The sequence below is a fragment of the Balaenoptera ricei genome, chromosome 10 (genome assembly GCF_028023285.1).
Source record: "Balaenoptera ricei isolate mBalRic1 chromosome 10, mBalRic1.hap2, whole genome shotgun sequence".
Taxonomy (NCBI): domain Eukaryota; kingdom Metazoa; phylum Chordata; class Mammalia; order Artiodactyla; family Balaenopteridae; genus Balaenoptera; species Balaenoptera ricei.
In genome coordinates this window covers 85,349,423-85,369,017 of record NC_082648.1, presented here as the reverse complement: position 1 = coordinate 85,369,017, position 19,595 = coordinate 85,349,423, and the positions used below count along the sequence as shown (strand labels likewise).

At 39.2% G+C, this 19,595-nt stretch overlaps 1 protein-coding gene across 2 annotated transcripts in view; it reads right to left on the bottom strand.

The window, feature by feature from the left end:
- Positions 1–2,700: 2,700 nt before the first annotated feature.
- Positions 2,701–19,595, bottom strand: part of SLC17A8 (solute carrier family 17 member 8) — a 49,503-nt gene continuing 32,608 nt past the window's right edge. Inside the window, exons 6-12 of one of the 2 annotated variants that reach the window (XM_059934755.1) lie at positions 18,235–18,321; positions 17,737–17,876; positions 17,455–17,604; positions 16,344–16,476; positions 9,461–9,571; positions 4,463–4,590; positions 2,701–3,045 (exon numbers count right to left, since the gene is read on the bottom strand). In XM_059934755.1, the coding sequence (XP_059790738.1) occupies positions 2,701–3,045; positions 4,463–4,590; positions 9,461–9,571; positions 16,344–16,476; positions 17,455–17,604; positions 17,737–17,876; positions 18,235–18,321 (1,094 nt within the window). The remainder of the gene's footprint in view (positions 3,046–4,462; positions 4,591–9,460; positions 9,572–16,343; positions 16,477–17,454; positions 17,605–17,736; positions 17,877–18,234; positions 18,322–19,595) is intronic. The other variant, XM_059934756.1, reaches the window with a different exon arrangement.

Below are 19,595 nucleotides of genomic sequence, written 5' to 3'. Positions count from 1 at the left end.
GGTGTAAGACATTGAGCCCCAGACTGAAAATAAAATTAAATGGACTTGGCAGGGAAGAGAGAAAGGGCTACTTTTTTAAAAGTCAGAGGTGACTCCAAGATTTCTAGCTCCAGCAAAAGGGTGATGTGATTAACTGAGATAAGAAACAGGGAAGGAAGGCGAAGTTTGTTGGGCTCAGAAGGAGTCAGTGTGAAATAGAAATAGTAGATTCCAATTTTTACCTGTTGAATTCAACACCCAGGCAGGGATAACAAATGTGTCATTATTTCTTGAATAATTATATTATTCTTGTTATGTTCATGTTCCAAAACATGTTCTTGTTCCTTGTTTTTATTCTTTAAAAAGGATGAAACTTTCTTGTCTCAAGAATCCCACATCCTCAGGCTTCCTTCCCTTCTTGCTAGAGTCCATGGTTTGCCTCTAAGAGCTGATCTACGAATGGATATTTGCAGCCAAATGTACAATAACTTGCAAAGTACATCTGCCTGATGTTCAAATGTAATTATCTGTTCATTGCAACCTTCACGAAACCCATCACAACAAAATAATGTGTTTTCTAGTTTTTAACACCATGGACCCCATTTTTTTAATACTATAAGGGCAAGTGACAGGCACCCTGTCAAAAGTGCTTTGATTTATCGAAATGTGGAATTTCTACATATGACCCTGACGTCAAATATGGAGTAAATACAACTTTGTGTCACAATCTACAACATTACCTTAAGGATTACCATGAGTTTTTAAAATAGTTATTTGACTTCATTAACAGAAGAAAAAATAAAACACTGACTACCATAAATTTCTCAATTTTTTTTTTTTTAACTTAGAAAACAGCACGACTTTCACAATAAATCCTGTGACTAATGGGTGAAAATGACATAGCATGCTTTGTTTTCAACTGCAAAGTTTCCAAAAAGGTTAAAAGATAATAATGATGATGATAACTAATGTTTATTGAGCATTTTCTACATGACAGGAACTGTTCAAAGGAACTTACATGGATTCACTCATTAAAGAGATTTAAAGATATATAACATAAATGATATACTGATGACATAAATAATACTATTTAATGGAAAATCAGGCTTTTTTTCAAAATTATTCTTTTTATAAAATACACTACAATTCTGCTGATACAATTAGGGACCAGAAATATCTATATATGAGAGAAATTAGGAGAAAAAAAACCCACTTTACAATAACAAACTACAAGTAAATCTGTAATTTTTCCTGCAATATTATATTTTTCTTCTGAAAGTAGAAATAAAATTTTCAAAAACAATGAACAGGGAAATAATTTTATTTTCAAACAACCTTTTACATGCCAACATTAAGTTTTTAAATATCATTAAATTTTAAAATATATTTAGAGAGTATCCATGTTATTGCCTTATGCAAAGATTAATTTTTCAACACTATGGGTCTAGTTGTCCCAGAAGTTTACATTCTAGTATTTCACTGTTTAACTAATGCTGTATTATTGTGGTTTCACTGAATATCATTCCAAGTAGAGTCATTAGGAATACTTCAATCATAATTTTGTATAATTTGATCAAATTTCCTAATATCACCAGCAGAAATGGCTAAAGACATACATTTTTTAAAACAGAGGACTCTTCTAAGAGAATTTTACCTAATAAAATGCATGAACCAACTTCATAAATTACTAAACGTCTTAAAGATTTACAAGTAATTTGGAACATCATTTAACCACATTCTTGATATTATGAAGGGCTGAAATTTAGTTCTTCTCAGCCATTCTGACCATCAGATTCCTGGAAATTTGCTGTGTTGCTTAGCTTTTTATTTTTCTTTGTTTAACCTATTTGAATTTCTCATATAGTCTGTGACCCTTATTATTTAGAAAAACTATGGATTCACAGAATCATTTGGCTCTTCAGACCACCTAGGACCCTAAAGGTCTTTGAATCCAGTCTCTCACACAATGTTTGAATGTTCTCTGCCACGTCAACCCAAATGTTTTCCATCCCCCATGCCTGCCAAAATAGGGAATTATCCACACGACAACCCACTCCATTTTCAGTTTTCATTATTAAAAATGTCTTCTCTAATCTGAAGTGAAACCTTCTTCTCCAAAACTGCCACCTATTTTGGACCCCACCAATCTCAGCACTGTCCCTGGCAGGATGACCTTGGGCAAGTCGATCTCCTGTCGCTTTCGTTTCCTTAGTTGTAAAATGGGGATAAAAAATATATGTCATAGGGGTGTGGAGATTAAATAAGAATGTTATAAAGTACCTGGCACAATACAGGGCCTTTGTAAGCCGTGGCCTTTATTAGGAATAGGAAACCCTCCTCTGCATGGCGGCTCTCAGAAATGTAGTAGCAGCTATTGTTTTCTCCCCTCCAGGCCAAATATCCCCATTTCCTTCCATTTTTCTTTGAAAAACATGGTGTTGTCTTTCTTATTTTTCTAGTCACTCTTTCCTGAATAAGTTTAGTTCTTAGAGAGAAGAGTCAACTGCCAATCAAAAAAATTATAGCCACCCATTTTATCAACTTAGAGCAGGTTGTCATTGCAAGATAATATCTATCTTTTCCCTATTGCTAAGTAAACCTCCTCTCCCCGTTCCCCCACATCCAGTGTCCCTAGAGTTGACCCTCTGGCAATAGAAAGCAATAGGTATGGATACTTTCTGGTTCTAAAGTGAGGAGGAGCCAGAAGTGCCCCCTCAGACATTAGGATGTATCTGAGAAGTTTCCCTCTTCATTCTGGTAGGACGTCAGCTCTTCCTCATCAAGAGTCACCCCTCTCTGTCCTCTCCATTCCTTCCTCTGGACTTCACAATTCTGGGTGGTGGTTCCATATGACGTCTTCTTTCTGGGACTTGTGAAACTCTCATGGTTGAGTTCTATCTCCTCGGCTAATTCATCTCTGTCAATGATTCTGCACTTCTCCTCAGAAAGGTTCTCAGGGTCAGCCCACTCCTGTTTCTCCCCAGAAGCAAAGACCCCATAGAAGATCACGCCACTGTAGTGCACCAGGGCGGCTATGAGGAACACATTCTGCCATTCCTCACGGCTCTAAACAAGGAAACACGGTACCAATTAATATTTTAACCAAAAACAGAGATTAACAGTATCTTCTGGAGGCCTCCACTGGGACAAAAGCACTTGGTCACCCCAAAGGCAAATGCTGTGCTTCTCAGGAAGACATGTGGCAGGAGCATGCCCAGGACCCAAATGGAATTTGAGTGTTTAAAAAATGAAAGTTAAGACTACAATGAATATGCATTTTTTTAATTTAGAAAAATATTTGCAAAATAAACATCCTGTAAATTCCTTGCTGCACCACTTCACAGCTCTTCTATATATACAAATGAGGTTTCCGCTCACATAATAGGTTAAATTAAACTTGCTTTAGGAACCCACCATTGTAAATATCAGAGGTCTCCCTCTTGCTTGCTTTGGATACATGACAATTTGAGCCATGAAAATGCTCAGTATTGACTGTCAATAGCTTATTTATAATCATATTTTCTATGAAAATATAATATATCAAAAATAATGGGAAAAAAAAATAATGGGAATTTGTGTTTAAAGTTAGGGGCAGACAGTATCCGAGATTTAATGATCATATTACCAATCCTTTCATCTCATGAACAGACAAAGCGTGGATCCTCTGCCTATAAAATCCCCAAAGACCACCCTACTTTTCTATCAAAAGATAAGAAAAGTTATCCCACACTTTCCTCTCCAAGAAGCTGGGAGAATTTCTGAAGTCATATTTGCAATAGGCAATCCAACAACAAAAAATAGTTGGGTAAAAACTCCATGGTATCAAAAAATGTTTATTTGCAGAAAGCAGCAACTAAAACCCTTTCAAAGACAGAGATTAAGAAAACATGTGGCCTGTGGCTGAACTCTGGATGGATCTGGGATCTTCCTGTACCACCCACCCTAGGCTAAATACACAAATATTCAGTAACGACCTAGTGCCACACCCGCTTAGGTCCTTAGGAAGGGTCGTTAATGTCTTATTTTCTTCATAATAAGGAAGTATAACTGCACTAATATTTTCATGCTGGAACATGCTAAATGGAAATGGGCTGTAAAGTTTAATTACTTATGATTATAAAGCAATCAGGTAATTTATTTATCCTGAGTTGATTACCTCAGTTTCTTCTTTGTATCTCTAAACAGTCTAATGGTATTAACACCTCCCCTCCACACACACACACACACACACACACACACACACACCCCTTTTATTTCTCAATTTAAGAAACATAGACGCAAACATCAGTCAGCCCTGTTGCCATCAATAAACAATAATTTTTTAAAAGAAGAAGAAGAAATTTAAAAAAAAGAAAAGAAGTTCAAGTGACTCAGCCAAGTGAAGGACATACACATTTACACAGACTGGGGTAGGGCCTTGAGAGTCTGTGCAGTGTTTCAGTCCCCTGATACCGTAACCCACAGCCCCAAAGGAAAACATTACCTTGTGCTTGGTCATCGCGCCCACAATGAGGGGACAGACCATTCCAGAGAGGGTTCCCACTCCGTTTGAGATCCCCATGAGAATGCTGGCATAGCGGGGGGCAATGTCCAAGTGGTTGACATTAAAACCTACAGTGAAGCCAAACACCTCAAAATCAGACTCAAGAACACAATTCCAAATACATTTTGGAAAATACTAACTTTCCCCAACTCTCATCAATCTATTTCCTCTACATGTAACTAATGGATACCTTTACTGGAAGGGCTGGGTTGAGAATTGTCAGGCTGTGTCTGCACATAGCAGAAAAACATGCTATGATTGATTATCAATGACTACCATGGGTTCTCCATGGGGGGAATTATGGCACCTGTACCTTCTAGGCTTAGAAGCCCAAAACAGTGGTGTTTGGGGCAATACTGAAAAGCCCGAAGCCTGGATCACATTTATTCAGAGTAAACAATCACATGATCACGTAGAGTGTGCTTAGAAGCAAACCCTGACTCATAATATCCTCCCTCCTAGCTCTCAACTCACTCCCAAAAGTCCACCATATGTAGGTCTGCCTTAGTAGCCACATGGCATAATGGAAAGGGCTCTTTTTTGATAAGAAAGATTTACACAAACATTGGCAGAATCCTCTGCAATTTTCAAAACACTTTTACATACATACTTGATTTGGAGTCTGTAAATGTGGATTCAAATCTTATTCCTACCTCTTAAACAAGTCATTTTTTAGGACTTTGTTTCCTCATCTCTAATTTGGGGGTAATGTTACTACTTAACTCATAAGGATGCTGTGAGATGAGACTCAGGGGAAATATGTATGCAAGAGCTCTTGGCAAACAGCTAGGCTCTGGTTACTATCATGATTACCAATACCAGTACTACTTCTGCTGTTGCCGCTGCTTCTAAGCACGCCCCTCTCTTTGAGGTCTTCTATCTATAGATAACTCTGCTAGGAGTGGTAAAATAATAAATCACCAACACCTCACTATTAATCTGCTTATCAGGAGACAAGAATGAGTGGGATGAAGGAGGAGTGAAGGCAGAGGAGGAATAAGGCTTTGAAAGAGGAGGCCTCAGGCGCTGGGAACCAGTTCCACCAGTATAGCCCAGGGGTGCATTTTAGAGTCAGACAGACCTCGGACCTGGCAGCTTAACTGAGATGCAAACCTGGACAAAGGATTTAAACTTTCTGAACCTCAGCTTCTTCACCTATAAACTGGGATAATCAGTCTTATAGAATTGTTGTAAGAATTAAGTTAAATCATATATGTTAATTACATAGGTACATAGAGGTGAAAGCCAACATATAGGTTCTTTACGGTTAGTTATCCATCTGCCTTGTTTACCACAATCTTCCCTGAGCTGGCAAAGTGTCTGGCACATAGTAGGCATTCAATAAATAGTTGTTTAATTAATTACCAATTTGAGCTCTGAAATTACAGCAGGGGGTTGTAGGTTTTGTTTATTCATATTTTTATTTTCCTTGGTCTTGCTTTTTAATTCTCTATTTTGTGCAAAGAACTTGAAAACAGAATTTAAAAAAAATATTTTTCTTAATCTGGCACATTGGCTGGTTGTTTTTTTTTCCTACCTCCATTCAGAGACAATTTTGAGAAAACCTTTCTGGAATAAACATATCTTCTCCTTCAGGTCAAAGTGGCAGAAAATCAGAATATAAAACAGCTGCAAGATTAATTAATCTTACTGTTGATTTGAATGAGGTAAACAGTTTATTAGAAAAGAACCCAGAGATAAGAAGCAATTAGTATGATTGGCGAGTATTATATTCTGATACAAAGCCTAGGCATTTGTGTTCAGCTAAAAACAATGTCAGAAAAGCCATTTAGGTTTCTAGCTGCACAATACTGATGTTTGGGGGGAAAATTGTTGAGAAACTGAGACACTGATAGATTTTTTTGAAGCAGGCACACAAAGTAAGTTGCACACAATTTGGGAGAGTCAGTCTTCTCTACATAGGACATTTTCTAAAGCAGGCCTCACCCATCCTTTGTTTTTTTTTTTTCTATATTGAAACTTTATTACAAAGTTATAAAGCAGAGCTCTTTAACAGAAAATACACATTTGGGTTTGCTCTTTTTTTTTTTTTAACATCTTAATTGGAGTATAATTGCTTTACAATGGTGTGTTAGTTTCTGCTTTATAACAAAGTGAATCAGTTATACATATACATATGTTCCCATATCTCTTCCCTCTTGCATCTCCCTCCCTCCCACCCTCCCTATCCCACCCCTCTAGGTGGTCACGAAGCACCGAGCTGATCTCCCTGTGCTATGCGGCTGCTTCCCACTAGCTATCTATTTTTGGGTTTGCTGTTAACACCCAAGTACATCTGAGAAAATATTAATATAAGCCACTTGAAATAACAGATTCACATCCAAAAGATTTCAACAAATTTATACATTTTATATTGAGCACTTTCCATCCCTTGTAGCTTTCTAATCTCACCTGTCTCAGCTCTCTTGTCCATATCAGTTCCTAAGCTGAGCAAGTCTTCCTTGGCAGATAGCAGATCCTAAGGAATCATCATCCCCATGACCATAATCCTCCCATAGTCTCACTGTTGGATCAGATAAACCTTTATTCCAATCCTAATTACTTAATTTACCTGCGTAAGTTAAGTCACGTTTCCAAGCATCAGTGTCGTCACTGACAAAATGAACATAGCAATACCCTTCTCATCGGGCTGCTACAGAGATTAAATGAGATTATATCTAAAAAGTGGCCAGCATTGAGTAAGTGCTGGGAAAAAAAAAAAAAAAAAGTGGCAGCTGCTGTGATTTGGGCTATTGGATTTCTCTCCTTCTGATTGTGGCTTAATTGGCAATCTGGGGACAATATGAGCCTGAATATTTCAATATCTCTTGGGACAGGATACGAAATTCTTTGCATCACAGGACTATCAAAGAAAGGTGTTCCTTAACATCCTACTAGAAACAAGTCATTACTGCTCTATCCTTGCTACTCAAAGTATGGACTATTGATCAGCGGCATCAACATCACTGGGGAACTTTTTAGAAATGCAGGATCTCAGGCACCACTCTGGACCTACTAAATCAGAATCTGCATTTTGCAAGATCCTAAGGTGATTTGTATGCACACTAAATTTTGAGAAGCACTGGACTAGATTAAATAATAATTGAACCACAATAGTGAATATTTATTAATTGTTTTATGCATCTGGTACTGGGCTAAGATCTTCTTATGCTTTATTTCCACTAGACTGTAAACTTTATGAGGACAGAATCTTTAATTTTTTTTTTTTTCCCTGCAATATCCCCAGTGCCAAGAACAGTGTCTGACTCTTGGGAAGTGTGAGTGAATAAATGAATGATCTCGGCTCATTGCAATCTCGCAACAACCCTATGAAGTTGCCGTTACATTGCTCCAATCTCTAGATGAGGAAACTGAGGCTTGAGGATGTAAATAACTTAGCATTTTTTTTCTTTTATAAATAGTAAGTAGTAAAGAGGGCCCTTAAACCCAGGTCTCTGTATCCCCAAACCCGCTGTTAGCTGCAAGCTACTTTTAATGCAGACAGTTTTTCCTAATTTAACTATTTATCAGCTCTATTTACAGTTGACCCTTGAACAAAGCAGGTTTGAGCTGCACGGGTCCACTTACAGGCGGATTTGTTTTTCAGTAGTATATACTACAGGACTACGGGATCTGTGGTTGACTGAATCCTCAGATGAGAAATTGAGGATACAGCAAAACCCAAGATGCGTAGGAACATCTTATACAGAGGGCAGACTACAGGGTATAGGCAGATTTTCGACTGTGTTGGGGGTCAGCACCCCTAACCCCCGCATTGTTCAAGGGTCAACTGTATTTTGATAAGATCAAGCCCCTGTTTTATGTTAGTTTGGACCAGAGGTTCCATGTTTTTCTGTTCTGGGATGTTACCACCCTGTTTGATCTTTAAGACAGCCCAGAATTGTGGAAAGAGCACAGACACGAAGCCTGGCAGGACTGCACCTTAGTTCTTCCTTTGCTACCAATTGTGTGACAATAGGAAAGTCCCCAGTTTTCCTGAGTTTTAATTTACTCCTCAGTAAAATAATGGTAATATCACTTGCTTCATAATTTTGTCAGATAGATGCAATATATGTGAAGTGTTCTGTAAATGACACTTTTTAGTCCTACAATATGTTTTTAAAGTTAGAAAAAAAACCTGAGTTTTACTTTTTCACCCAGTTTTGCATAGGGAACTTCTGAAGTCTGTAAGACATGATATGCTAGCACTGTGACCTCTCACACAGTAGGCTGGTTTCTGCTCTGGTAAAATGGGAGACTGCTAGCCCTTAGGGTAGCTGTGAGAATTACAGGGGTTAATACACAGAGTGGGCTTTGAACAGTCCCCGGCCCAGAGTTTGTGCCTGATCAATGTTAGCTCTCATCATCACCATTATTATTTTTACCTCCTGCTCTAGCCTGTTTAGAAAGTCACATCACCTCTCTGGACCTGCATTTCCTTGTTTGGAAAATGAAAGCCACGGAGTAGACAAAAATCTAAAGGAGAGTTCCACCCTTAAAAACTTCTGATTCTATGACTATATGTCAAATGACTACATCATTTGACTTTTGAGTTAATATTAGCAGCTCTCCAATAGGAGGTGAGGATTGAAAAGGTCATGAGAGCCTCCATTAGTTAGGGTGACCTGGTTCTGAAGTATGAAGGTGTCACTTTGTCCAGCAACACATGCGCTGCCCACGTCCCAGAGGCAGCGCCTGCACGTTGTTTGTTTCCAAGATGGAGAAAGTATCAACGATTCCAGCTTGACTGGGCTCCTAAGCCTGGTTCTCAGTGATCTGACAAAATCATCCCCACTAGATGAAAGTCTCTAGCCAGTGGCCCTGATCCTTGGGAATGGCTTGGCTACCAAAGGAAGATGCTACAATATCTTTTCCTTCCTTCCTCCCAAGTCTTGCTGGATCTATGGAAAAGATTTGGAAACCCAAAGGACACTTTACCTGAAATAGCAAAACCACTAAATCCTACGGCAAGCACCAGAAAGGAGATAGCCACCCCTTTGGTATGGGAAAAGCCAACCACAAGGAGTAAGGTTGCCTCCATGCCAAAACCTGCAAATGGAAACAGCAGGGGGGAAAAAGTCATTTTCATGTCAATCAGCCCAAGTTCATGAATTTATCAGATAAGAATCTGTTTTTATTTCCATGGACCCAAGTTTTTAGTACACACATTCTGGCACAATATTTACAATCTTATTGGGGTGTTTCTTGACTACATGACAATGCTAATATTACCCAGGTGTTCTGTGAGCCTTCCAACATTTTCCTGGTGTACTTTGAACACTGAATGGTCCTGGGAGGTACGATGATGCCCATGGGATGAGAAATGTTTATTATCAGTTGTTCATGGGTAGTTCCCCCTGCCATTTCTAAATACTAAAACCATCAATGACTCTCCTTTGATTACACAAGTGATGGTCTCTCACAGAAAAATGAAATAAAAATAAAATTAAAAAATAAAATATTATTATTGCCAAAGGTGACTAGAAAGCTGTAGTGAATATCTGAAACAAAAAGCAGAGTCTCACCACTTGTAAAGCATAAGGCAGAATCTTCCCTTTCAGAAGTTTGCCAAGCTCTCAGGTCTCTATAAAAAGCCACGAGATATTTGCACAGAAAATACAGCAGGACAAAAGTACTTTCTGTTCCTTTCATTCAGAATAAGTGAATCCAGCACAATAAAAAAGAGTAAGGAAATTATGAAGATGGTCCTTCTCATCAACACACAGACACACACACACGCACACACACACACACACACATTCAGCCGATAGCAGACAGAAAGATGATATAAATACCATTTCCAGGGACATGAAGTACCCTGGGAGGTAGAAGACAATGAAATGATGCTTCATACTGGGGACCGTCTGCTGATTCCAGACATCACCACACATTTGTCCTCTGAGTTACCTCAAAGACAACAGGCCCAAATCAAGTCTCTGTTCCCCTATTTTCAGTCTGAAACAAACAAAGCAAACCACCACCACACTCTTTCTTCTTCTATAAATTAAACTTCTATCCACCTGTGTTTAGAACCCAGACTTTGTCAGACAGGCCTGGGTTCAGATTCCATCTCAAAATCACAAATTGTGTGATCTTGGACAAGTCACCTCACCTCTTAGATTCCTCATCCCACCCCCACCCCCCAGGCAAATGGAGCTCATAATACAACCTTGGAACACTGGAAGGTTAAATGAAATTGGGTATATAAGGTGTTGAGCATGGTTGTTGGCCATGGGCACAGCTCAACAAATGGTAACCAAAAGTCCAATGCAGAAATCTCAGAATCATCTTGGACTTCTTTCTCTTCCTCAGCTTTCACATAAGATAAGAATCCATGGGTTTGGCCTCAGAAATATCTGTCAAATCCGACCTCTGCTTTCCCCTCCTCTGCCATTGTCTTAGTTCTGGGCGCCACTATCTCTCACCTGGACAACTTCAATAACCTCTTTACTGTATTGGTCTTCCCATCTCTTCTTCCTCTGATCCATTCTCTAGATCATTATCTTTCTAAACCACAAATCTGATCAGTTGCCCCTTTGCTTAAAACCCTCGTCAATGGTTACGTAGTATGAGTACAATGCTGTATAATAAATCCCTCCTGCGGTTCCAGCTTCATCTTCAGCCATCCTCACCTCCTTGCTCACCACCTGTAGCCCGTAGAAAGCCCCCTGTTGTCACACAGATCTATCCGCTGTTTCCTGATCACAGCACTGTTTTGTGCCCATAATGTATTTCCACAGACTGTTCCTTCACCTGCAGTACTCTCCTCCCACCACTTCTCTTTTCTGGAGAAATCTTACTATTCTTTAAAGTCCAGCTCAAATATTGCCTCCTTTAGGAAGCTTTCCTGACAACCCTGCCCCTCACCCACCAGTAAAGCTGACGTCTCACTCTTACTCATTTTATAGAGCTTTTCAACATTGCCTTGTAGTTTTTCATTTGTATTTCTGCCTCCCTGACAAAACTATGATATTATCCAGGGAAGGTACCATATATATAGCACAGAGCCTGGTGAGTATGTAGTGGGAACTCAATAAATAATGCTTGATGAATTAATGTGAAGGAAAGAAAGGAAAAACAAGACAAGTTAAAACACAAGCTATTTGTATGAAATATGTTAATATAAATGTTTCAGACATTACATGAAATTTCTAAAAATCAAAAAAAAAAAAAAAAAACACAAGCTAAAGCACTTTTTGTAAACCTTGGTAAGTTGCTTACCTGTCTGAGTCCCTTTCTTCAAAACTATCATAGAAATAGGGCAAGCCTCAATAATTGTTTTACTTGGTCATCTAAAGAGGGTCAATGCAATTATGGGTGCAGAGGTGCTTTTTAAACTGTGGGCTTTACAGACTCACTCATGTAGGGAACAAACTAGTGGTTACCAGTGGGTGGGGAGGGAGGGGCAATGTAGGGGTGGGGGAGTGGAAGTTACAAACTATTGGGTGTAAGATAGGTTCAAGGATGTATTATACAACAAGGGGAAAGTAGTCAATATTTTGTAACAACTATAAACGGAAAGTAACCTTTAAAAATTGTATGAAAACATTTTTTAATTTTTAATAAATAAAAATTTTTAAAAACTGTGGACTTTATACCATTACTACTTGTTATTAATTTTGTTTCAACAGTTTAAATTATACATAATGAAAAACTGCTAGCGTTTTGTATACTGTTTGTGTTTTAGAAGTGGCCTGTCTTAAGCAACAAGGCACATGGCTGAAACTTCCTTTAACACTTTCAACAAAGTGGTACCAGAAAGTTAGTTCCCCCAAAGAATTAGAATAAAGACACGTGAAGAAGAAAACCTACAAATGATACACTGATTCTTCTCTAAGGAAAAAAAAAATCTTTGCCAAATAGTAGACTTCCAAAGAAAGAAAAACCATTTAAGAGCCTAAATGGTTCCTATCTACAGTGAAAATGCTAAAGATAGAACTGTACGTTTCAGGAGCTGAAGGATAAAATTTGAACTTCATGGGTAATCAAGAGATCCTGAAAAGTGAACCTATTCAGAGCTGACAAGAAAAACAGAACAAGGATTAAAAGGCCTGAGAAATTTTTTCATCTCCCCTGAAGTTCACACAGGCAACTGATTCGGCCAGACTAGAATTTTTGACGTCACTCACACTTTCCATGTAATACAGAGGGAGGTATAAGGATTTGACATCTGTCTTTGAGGATCTTGGAAATGTGCCCTGATTCCGAATGAACTAGAATAGAGCATCATGTCTTAAGGTGATCTGTTTGCTTTAAATGATTCTAGCAGCAAATATCTCTTGCCTATGGAAAGAAAAGAAGGAGGTGGCAGACTCCACGAAATGTGTGATCTTTCTCAGATGAGAAACGTCCTCTGTATTTTGGCTTAGAAAATATGAAACCAACTAAAATTCTCTAGAAGATCATGTAAGTGCTTCATTATATCCAAATCAATCTGGCTCATTCAGTGATGGCACAAAACTCTGTCTTTATCTCTAATGCAGCATCTCTGTGTTTAAGCAAGCTGGGAAAAGCATGGTCTTTTAAAAATTTTTTTCTATGTATATCCCACTGGTTCTGCTATGTCAAAATATAAAATGACATGAATAGACATGTGAAGAGATTTTTTTTCTTTTTAAGATGGGATAGAGGCTGGGGAGATTCTATGAATGCATTCTAGTTTCCGCCAAAAAAAAAAAAAAGGAAAAAAAGGATTTACTCTCAAGGATTTAAAATATTTGAGAGTTGTCACCACCACCTAAACTACTAATTATGAAGAAACAATGGCAAAGGTGATTGAGGAAAAATTAAATATGAACAAGACATTCCTATGAAAATGTTGTTAGGGTCTTCAAGGCATCTGTCTTTAGAAGAGGTTGTACAGGTAGAGTTTAAACACAGAATTTTCTTTCAAGTTCCAGGTTTAGAAGTTGCATATTTTTGGTCATGGGAAATATGATTGAATAGCATATACTTATTGAATGCTTCCTTTGGAAAACTTCTGTTTTGTCAGTGTCTTGAACACAGGAGAAGACAAAGGCACTAAAATATGTCAAGAACATTCTGTTTGCTGAACTCATGCTAGGTGCATATATACATTGTCTCATTTACAATCATAACAATCACAACAATCATCTGAGGTAAATACTATTATTCAGATATTAAAGAAGAAGAAAGTAAGGCTCATGGAATTTAGAAATCCATCCACTTCAGTGTCGACCTCCACTGACACTACTTTAGATCAAGCCACCATCTTCTTTTCATGGAATGACTGAAATAGCCTCTTAGCCAGTTTCCCTTCTTTTACTCTAAGTTCTATTATTTCGATTTGAAAGCATAAATCAGATCATGTCCCTTTCCCTCCTTTAAACCCTCCATCTGCTCCCCAATGCACCTCAAGTAAAACCCAAGCTCCACGTAGCTCTGTCTACAAGGCCTCCCGTGATCTGGCCCCAGCTGTGCACTCTGATCCCATCAATGTCACTCTCCACCTCACCCACCAAGCCCCGACCATTCTGACTTTCCTTCCTTCTGTTCTCTAACATGTCACAGTCATGTCTGCCTCAGGGCCATTGCACATGCTATTCCCTCTGCCTAAAATACTTTCCTGCAAGAGCTGTAAGAAGGAAGTACATGATGAGTTGTCAACCAAGTGTATAGATAGAAGGAGCATTCACTGGAGGCTGACGTAGCCTTAACAAAACACAAGTGAAAAGACTTGAGCTGATGTAGTAGGCTGTGTGGGGGGGACTGGGTTGATTGGTGAAGGTGAGCAGAACTCACAGTAAAGGGAAAGGGAGTGAGCAAAGTCAGAGACAGCAAGATATATTCAGGGCCTGGTATGGAGGGCTATTCAGCTGGAACAGAATCTGATAATTAGAGGAGTGGTACTTTGACTACTATATAAGTTTCTGATTGCTACTATAACAAATTACCACAACCTTAGTGACTTAAAACAGCACAACTTTTTTATCGTATAGTGCTAGAGGTCAGAAGTCTGAAATGGGTCCTACAGAGCTAAAATCGGGGTGTCAGCGAGTTGCATTCCTTTTGGAGGCTCTGGGGAAACTCTCTTCTTACTTTCCGAGCTTCTAGAGTCTGCTTGCATTCCTTGGCTGGTGGCTGCATCATTCCAACTTTTGCCTCTACTGTCACATCTCCATCTCTGACTCTGACCCTCATGCCTCCTCTTATAAGGACCCTTGTAATTATGTTGAGCACACACAGATAATCCAAAATAACCTCTCCATCTTAAGATCGTTAATTTAATCACACCTGCAAAATTCCTTTTGCTGTATAGGGAAACACATTAACTAGTTCTGGGAATTAGGACATAGACATCTTTGATGAGGAAATTATTCTGCCTACCTCAGCCGCCTTGGGGAGGATCGTGAAGGCAGTGCCCCAGAGCTTCCCCTCCTGCCCATCAGAGAGCAAGCCCATACCTGCCAACCTTTAAGTTCAAGTCAAGGGTAGGCCCCCAAATCCCTGCTTGGGGCCAGCAGTCAAACTGCTGGGAGCCCAGATGCTGACAGGTTATTCCCAATCTCCCTGATCAGACTTTATTCCTGAGATGCTGTGCGATGAGATCGTGCCTGCCCGCTCTTGCATCCCTCCATAGGATCTTCACTTCTAAAGGGCCCTGACCCATCTCATCTGGTCACAGTGCCCCCATTCCCTCCTTTCCAACTTAATATCCCAGTTATGAACTTTCACCCATAGATGGCGCTGTCTTCTACCTCCCACCTGCCCACCCGGACCCCCTGTCCCCTGGAGAGATAGCAGTAGTGACTGTAAGCATTGGCAATGAGCTCAGACAGACCTGGGATCTCGCACAGGATCTGCCACTTGAGCAAGTCACTTTATTATACCCCAGTTTCCTCACTGTAAATTGGGTTTAATACATAACAGCACTTGCTCCACAGGGTGGTTATGAGGATTAAATAAAATAATATGTGTAAAGAATTTAGCTTAGTGGCTGGCACAGAAAGTGTTCATTAAATGCTAATTTTAAAAGCAAAACAAAAAAGATAAGGAGAAGGTCGAGGGTTTTAAAAAGGTGAGTTGTCATAAGCATTGTAAGGATTCGTGTTACTTTTACCTACCTCTTTTGGAAAATCGCCCAACTTCTATTTTATCTTTGCAAAATCAAAACATGAAACAGGAACTAAATAACGCAGGGAAGAGGATTGTGTGTGTGTGTGTGTGTGTGTGTACACCCCATGCACAAGCGTATGTTGGGAAGAAAGAAAACTATTCAGAGAAAATACTTTTCTTATGTTTCTTACCAAAACATGTATATCTGTAGAAAGGGAAGGGGGAGATAAGGGAATAAACTATAAAAGCAAAGGATTATATTTGTGGAAGGATATATGTGAAAGATAAAAAATAAACAGATAGATACCAGGAAATCATGTTGCTTTGGCTTAAGAATAGATGAAAGAAGCATTTCTGCAGTTGCCAGTGTATATTGATGTATCAAATAAGTTGTCATATCTCTCTCTTTTTTTTAGTATTTCTTTTTCTTTTTCTTTTTTGGCCACGTGGCTTGTGGGATCTTAGTTCCCCAACCAGGGATTGAACCTGGGCCCTTGGAGGTGAGAGCACAGAGTCCTAACCGCTGGACTGCCAGGGAATTCCCAAGTTGTCATATCTCAGGTCGGACAAATACAGGCTGAATGACCACTAGGCAGGGGTGTGATGGACAGTCAACTGGGGGATGGACTTAGGAGCCTTTAAGATCCTGCTCAGTGATTAGACATAACCTCCAAAATATGGTCTGCAATTCAGTTTCATCTCATTCTATAAAAGCTGCTTAAGCCACCTATGAAATCCACAGTACCTCCACAGTTCATGATTTTTCTGACAGCAGTTGTGGTCAAAATTTTTCTGCTTCTTAAATAATCAGCCAATTGTCCTCCAATAGGCACAATGATTGTCATAACCATGTGTGGGACTGCTGACAAGAGACCCACCTGGAATGAAAAGAAACAATGAGCTATTTTTAGCTACTTCTGAGAGAGGCACTTCCTTAACTCCCTGCCTCCGCCATCTCCACCGCACCCCTCACCATCAGATTTAATCATCTAATTATATGGGACCAAGGTAGGCCTGAATTCTGTAATAAATAAACAATGAATGAATGAATGGCTTTAAGGATAGACCAAACGTCTCCTCCATCAGATCGGAAGCTCCTTGAGGGCAGAGGTGACTTTTATTCATCACAGGCCCCAGCACGCAGCAGAGTGCCCGGCACATGGTAGTTAAACACTTGGCGCAGACTGAGTGTTCTCCGATGGCAGCCACTATGGGCTGTGCTAGCTCTTCCATGGTCACTTCTGACAGTACCTGTAGCCATGCAGACATCTACCTCTACTAGGCTGCTGTTCTTTCCCTTGTGGGAAGGAGGCTTAATTCTTTTATGATGACAGTTTATGTTTTACCATTCACTCTCTTCCTCCCTGAAACACAGACAACCTAATGGCAATGGCTGGGGACTTTGAAAAAGTTCTTTCTAAACCATACAAAGCTCTGGCCGTTATCGCTATGACCGTGATCTGCAAAATGAGCTTTAAGGTTCTTACCGCTCCTCACTGAATAATTTATAGGAAAAACAAAAAACAAAACAAAAACAAAAAAACCTCTCACCCTTAAATCTTTTGATCCTTGCCTAATATGCGGTCCTTGAGTCAGCTTCAAAAACACTTTGAGATCAGGTATAATACAAATCTTTAAAAGCAGCTTAATACAGCTCTGATCCTTACTAAGAAGAAATTAAATAGCTATGTATACTGTGCATAGAATGTATAACTTGTCTGATCTCCAGGGTATTAGGTGTCACAGAACCGTTATGAATTTTGATCAGCAATTTACTTATTTTATCATGCAAAGATTTTCTCAGTAGAAGCAAGAGATTTAAAGTTCAAGAACATTTGAAGCATCTGTGTGTTTACCTTACTTATTGCAAATCCAAAGACCTCTTCAAAATAAGCAGGCTGACTTATTAACAGCAAGTAAAAGGTCCAGCTTCTGCAAAAATTTGCCACAATGATTGCGTAAACCGGCAACGATGTAAAAAATCTTTTCCATGGTGTATTAAATTTCTAGGGAGTAAAAATACCATGGGATTTTTAGTGAATATACTGACAGATTATTTTTCTTAAAAGGATAAGACAATCACTGAGCGAAATACTCATAAAAAAGAGGCAAGTCTTCATCTATCCGTCTCTACTTACACTGAGACTAACCAAGTTGGCTCCTTCTCCTATACTTGTCTCTATATAGGTCCTTTCCTCATGGGATATTGTTGGGTGAACTGCTGGACACTCATAGGCCTGCAACAGCCAAAACATGTACCAAATAATCCCAAACATACCTGCAGTTGAAAAACAAAAGTCTTGATCATACAGTCTCATTTTCTTCCATCTCTAAGTTTGTCAAATTTCAAAGTATTCTCAAATGGCACTATATTCAGCTAGGAGAAAGTGTTTGGTTTATTTTTCTGTTGTTGTTATTATTAACTGGTATTTAAAGAAAGATAATGTTCTGCTCATTAAATTCAACTTTCATATAAACATTAAATGAATCATCGCTAGACAAGTATTCCATTTATATGATAAACTTGTCTTAGTAATCTCTATTTTCATACAGTAAACTCTTAGCCAACCCCATTAGACAGTAAAATACCACCTCTATGAGTCACCCAAGGGAACTCATGAAATCAAATCACTCACCATAAATATAAAAGACAGAGGCCCATCCCATGTACTGTACCAACACGCCGGCCAGCGGCATGGCAATCACTGCCCCCGCGTAGGAACCTAGAACGAGAAAAGGTTGAGGGAAACTTACCAGTCGTCATGCAAGCCCTTTCAAACCATTTAGAGTTCATGTGGTCGAACTGAGGATGAATCAAACTGAGCAGGAGTCATGAAAAGGAGCAGGCAAACTCCCATTGTGCCCAAAAACAGGGCTTCCAGGAGACAAAGTTCACCAGGATGCCCTTTAACTTCCTCCAGACACCATGGAGGGATCAGACAAAGATGGCTCGGGCACCGTGATTTGGAATCACAAGAGAATGGAATGAAAAGATGAGAAAAATCTAAGAGAATTCTGAAAAATTCAACCAGGCACAATATTCGGTGCAGAAGACAGAAAGTGAAGGAACATATGTATCTACCTCTCAGGGCTCACAGAGCAGGATTATCACTGTGGTCTTTATTTATCAAAAATTTTTTTTCTTCCAGCTTTATTGAGATATAATTCACCTAGGTCTTTAAATGAGGGACTTCAAACTATGAAAGGATCATGCTTTTAGAGTCTCGATTTTTTTTTTTTTAATACCAGGAAACAGTTAAATTTCAGGATGGCAGGATGACCAGGATGGCTTCTGTCTCCATCCACCTCCTAAATATGTAAGTTTTTTAGTTTATTTCTTACTTTGTAAATACCTAACCTTGTAAATACTTACCTATATGTGGATATTTATCTTGTCTAGACAAGACAGTGAGGGCTAGAGGCAGTGACCTCACCTCCACTATCTCCTGCAGCTCCATGATACCTGCTGGAGAAACGTGAGCCCTGCAAACTCCCAATAAATATTAACTAAATCAAAAAAATTACTATCTGAAATTCCCTCTGGGTATGAATGAAAAAAAATTCTTGCTTCAGAAAAAGTGAGCCGCAAAAGGAAATCCTGTATCCCAGAATCCAATGCTAAGAAAGACCTTCAGGAAATGGGAGCTTGGGGATCTTCCAGAGAAAGAGATTAAATCCCACCTTTCTAATCTGGGCCCAACTGGTTATGAAAGGCCTGACCTGGAATCCCAAGTCTGAACATCATAACACCTGAAGAAGTCTCTCAATCTCTCCAAATCATTTTCATTAGGTAGAAGATGGAAGTGAAATCTCTATCTCACAGGGCTGTTTTGAGGAGCAAATAAATTATTAGATGCAGATGCTCTAATTAGTGCTGCATAAACACCAACTATTACTGCTACTGTCATGTACAGAATGACGGAGCACTTTTTTTTTTTTAACCTCAGACTTCCTCAAACCAATAAGGCAAGCATTCCAGGACGTATCATTAGAAAGA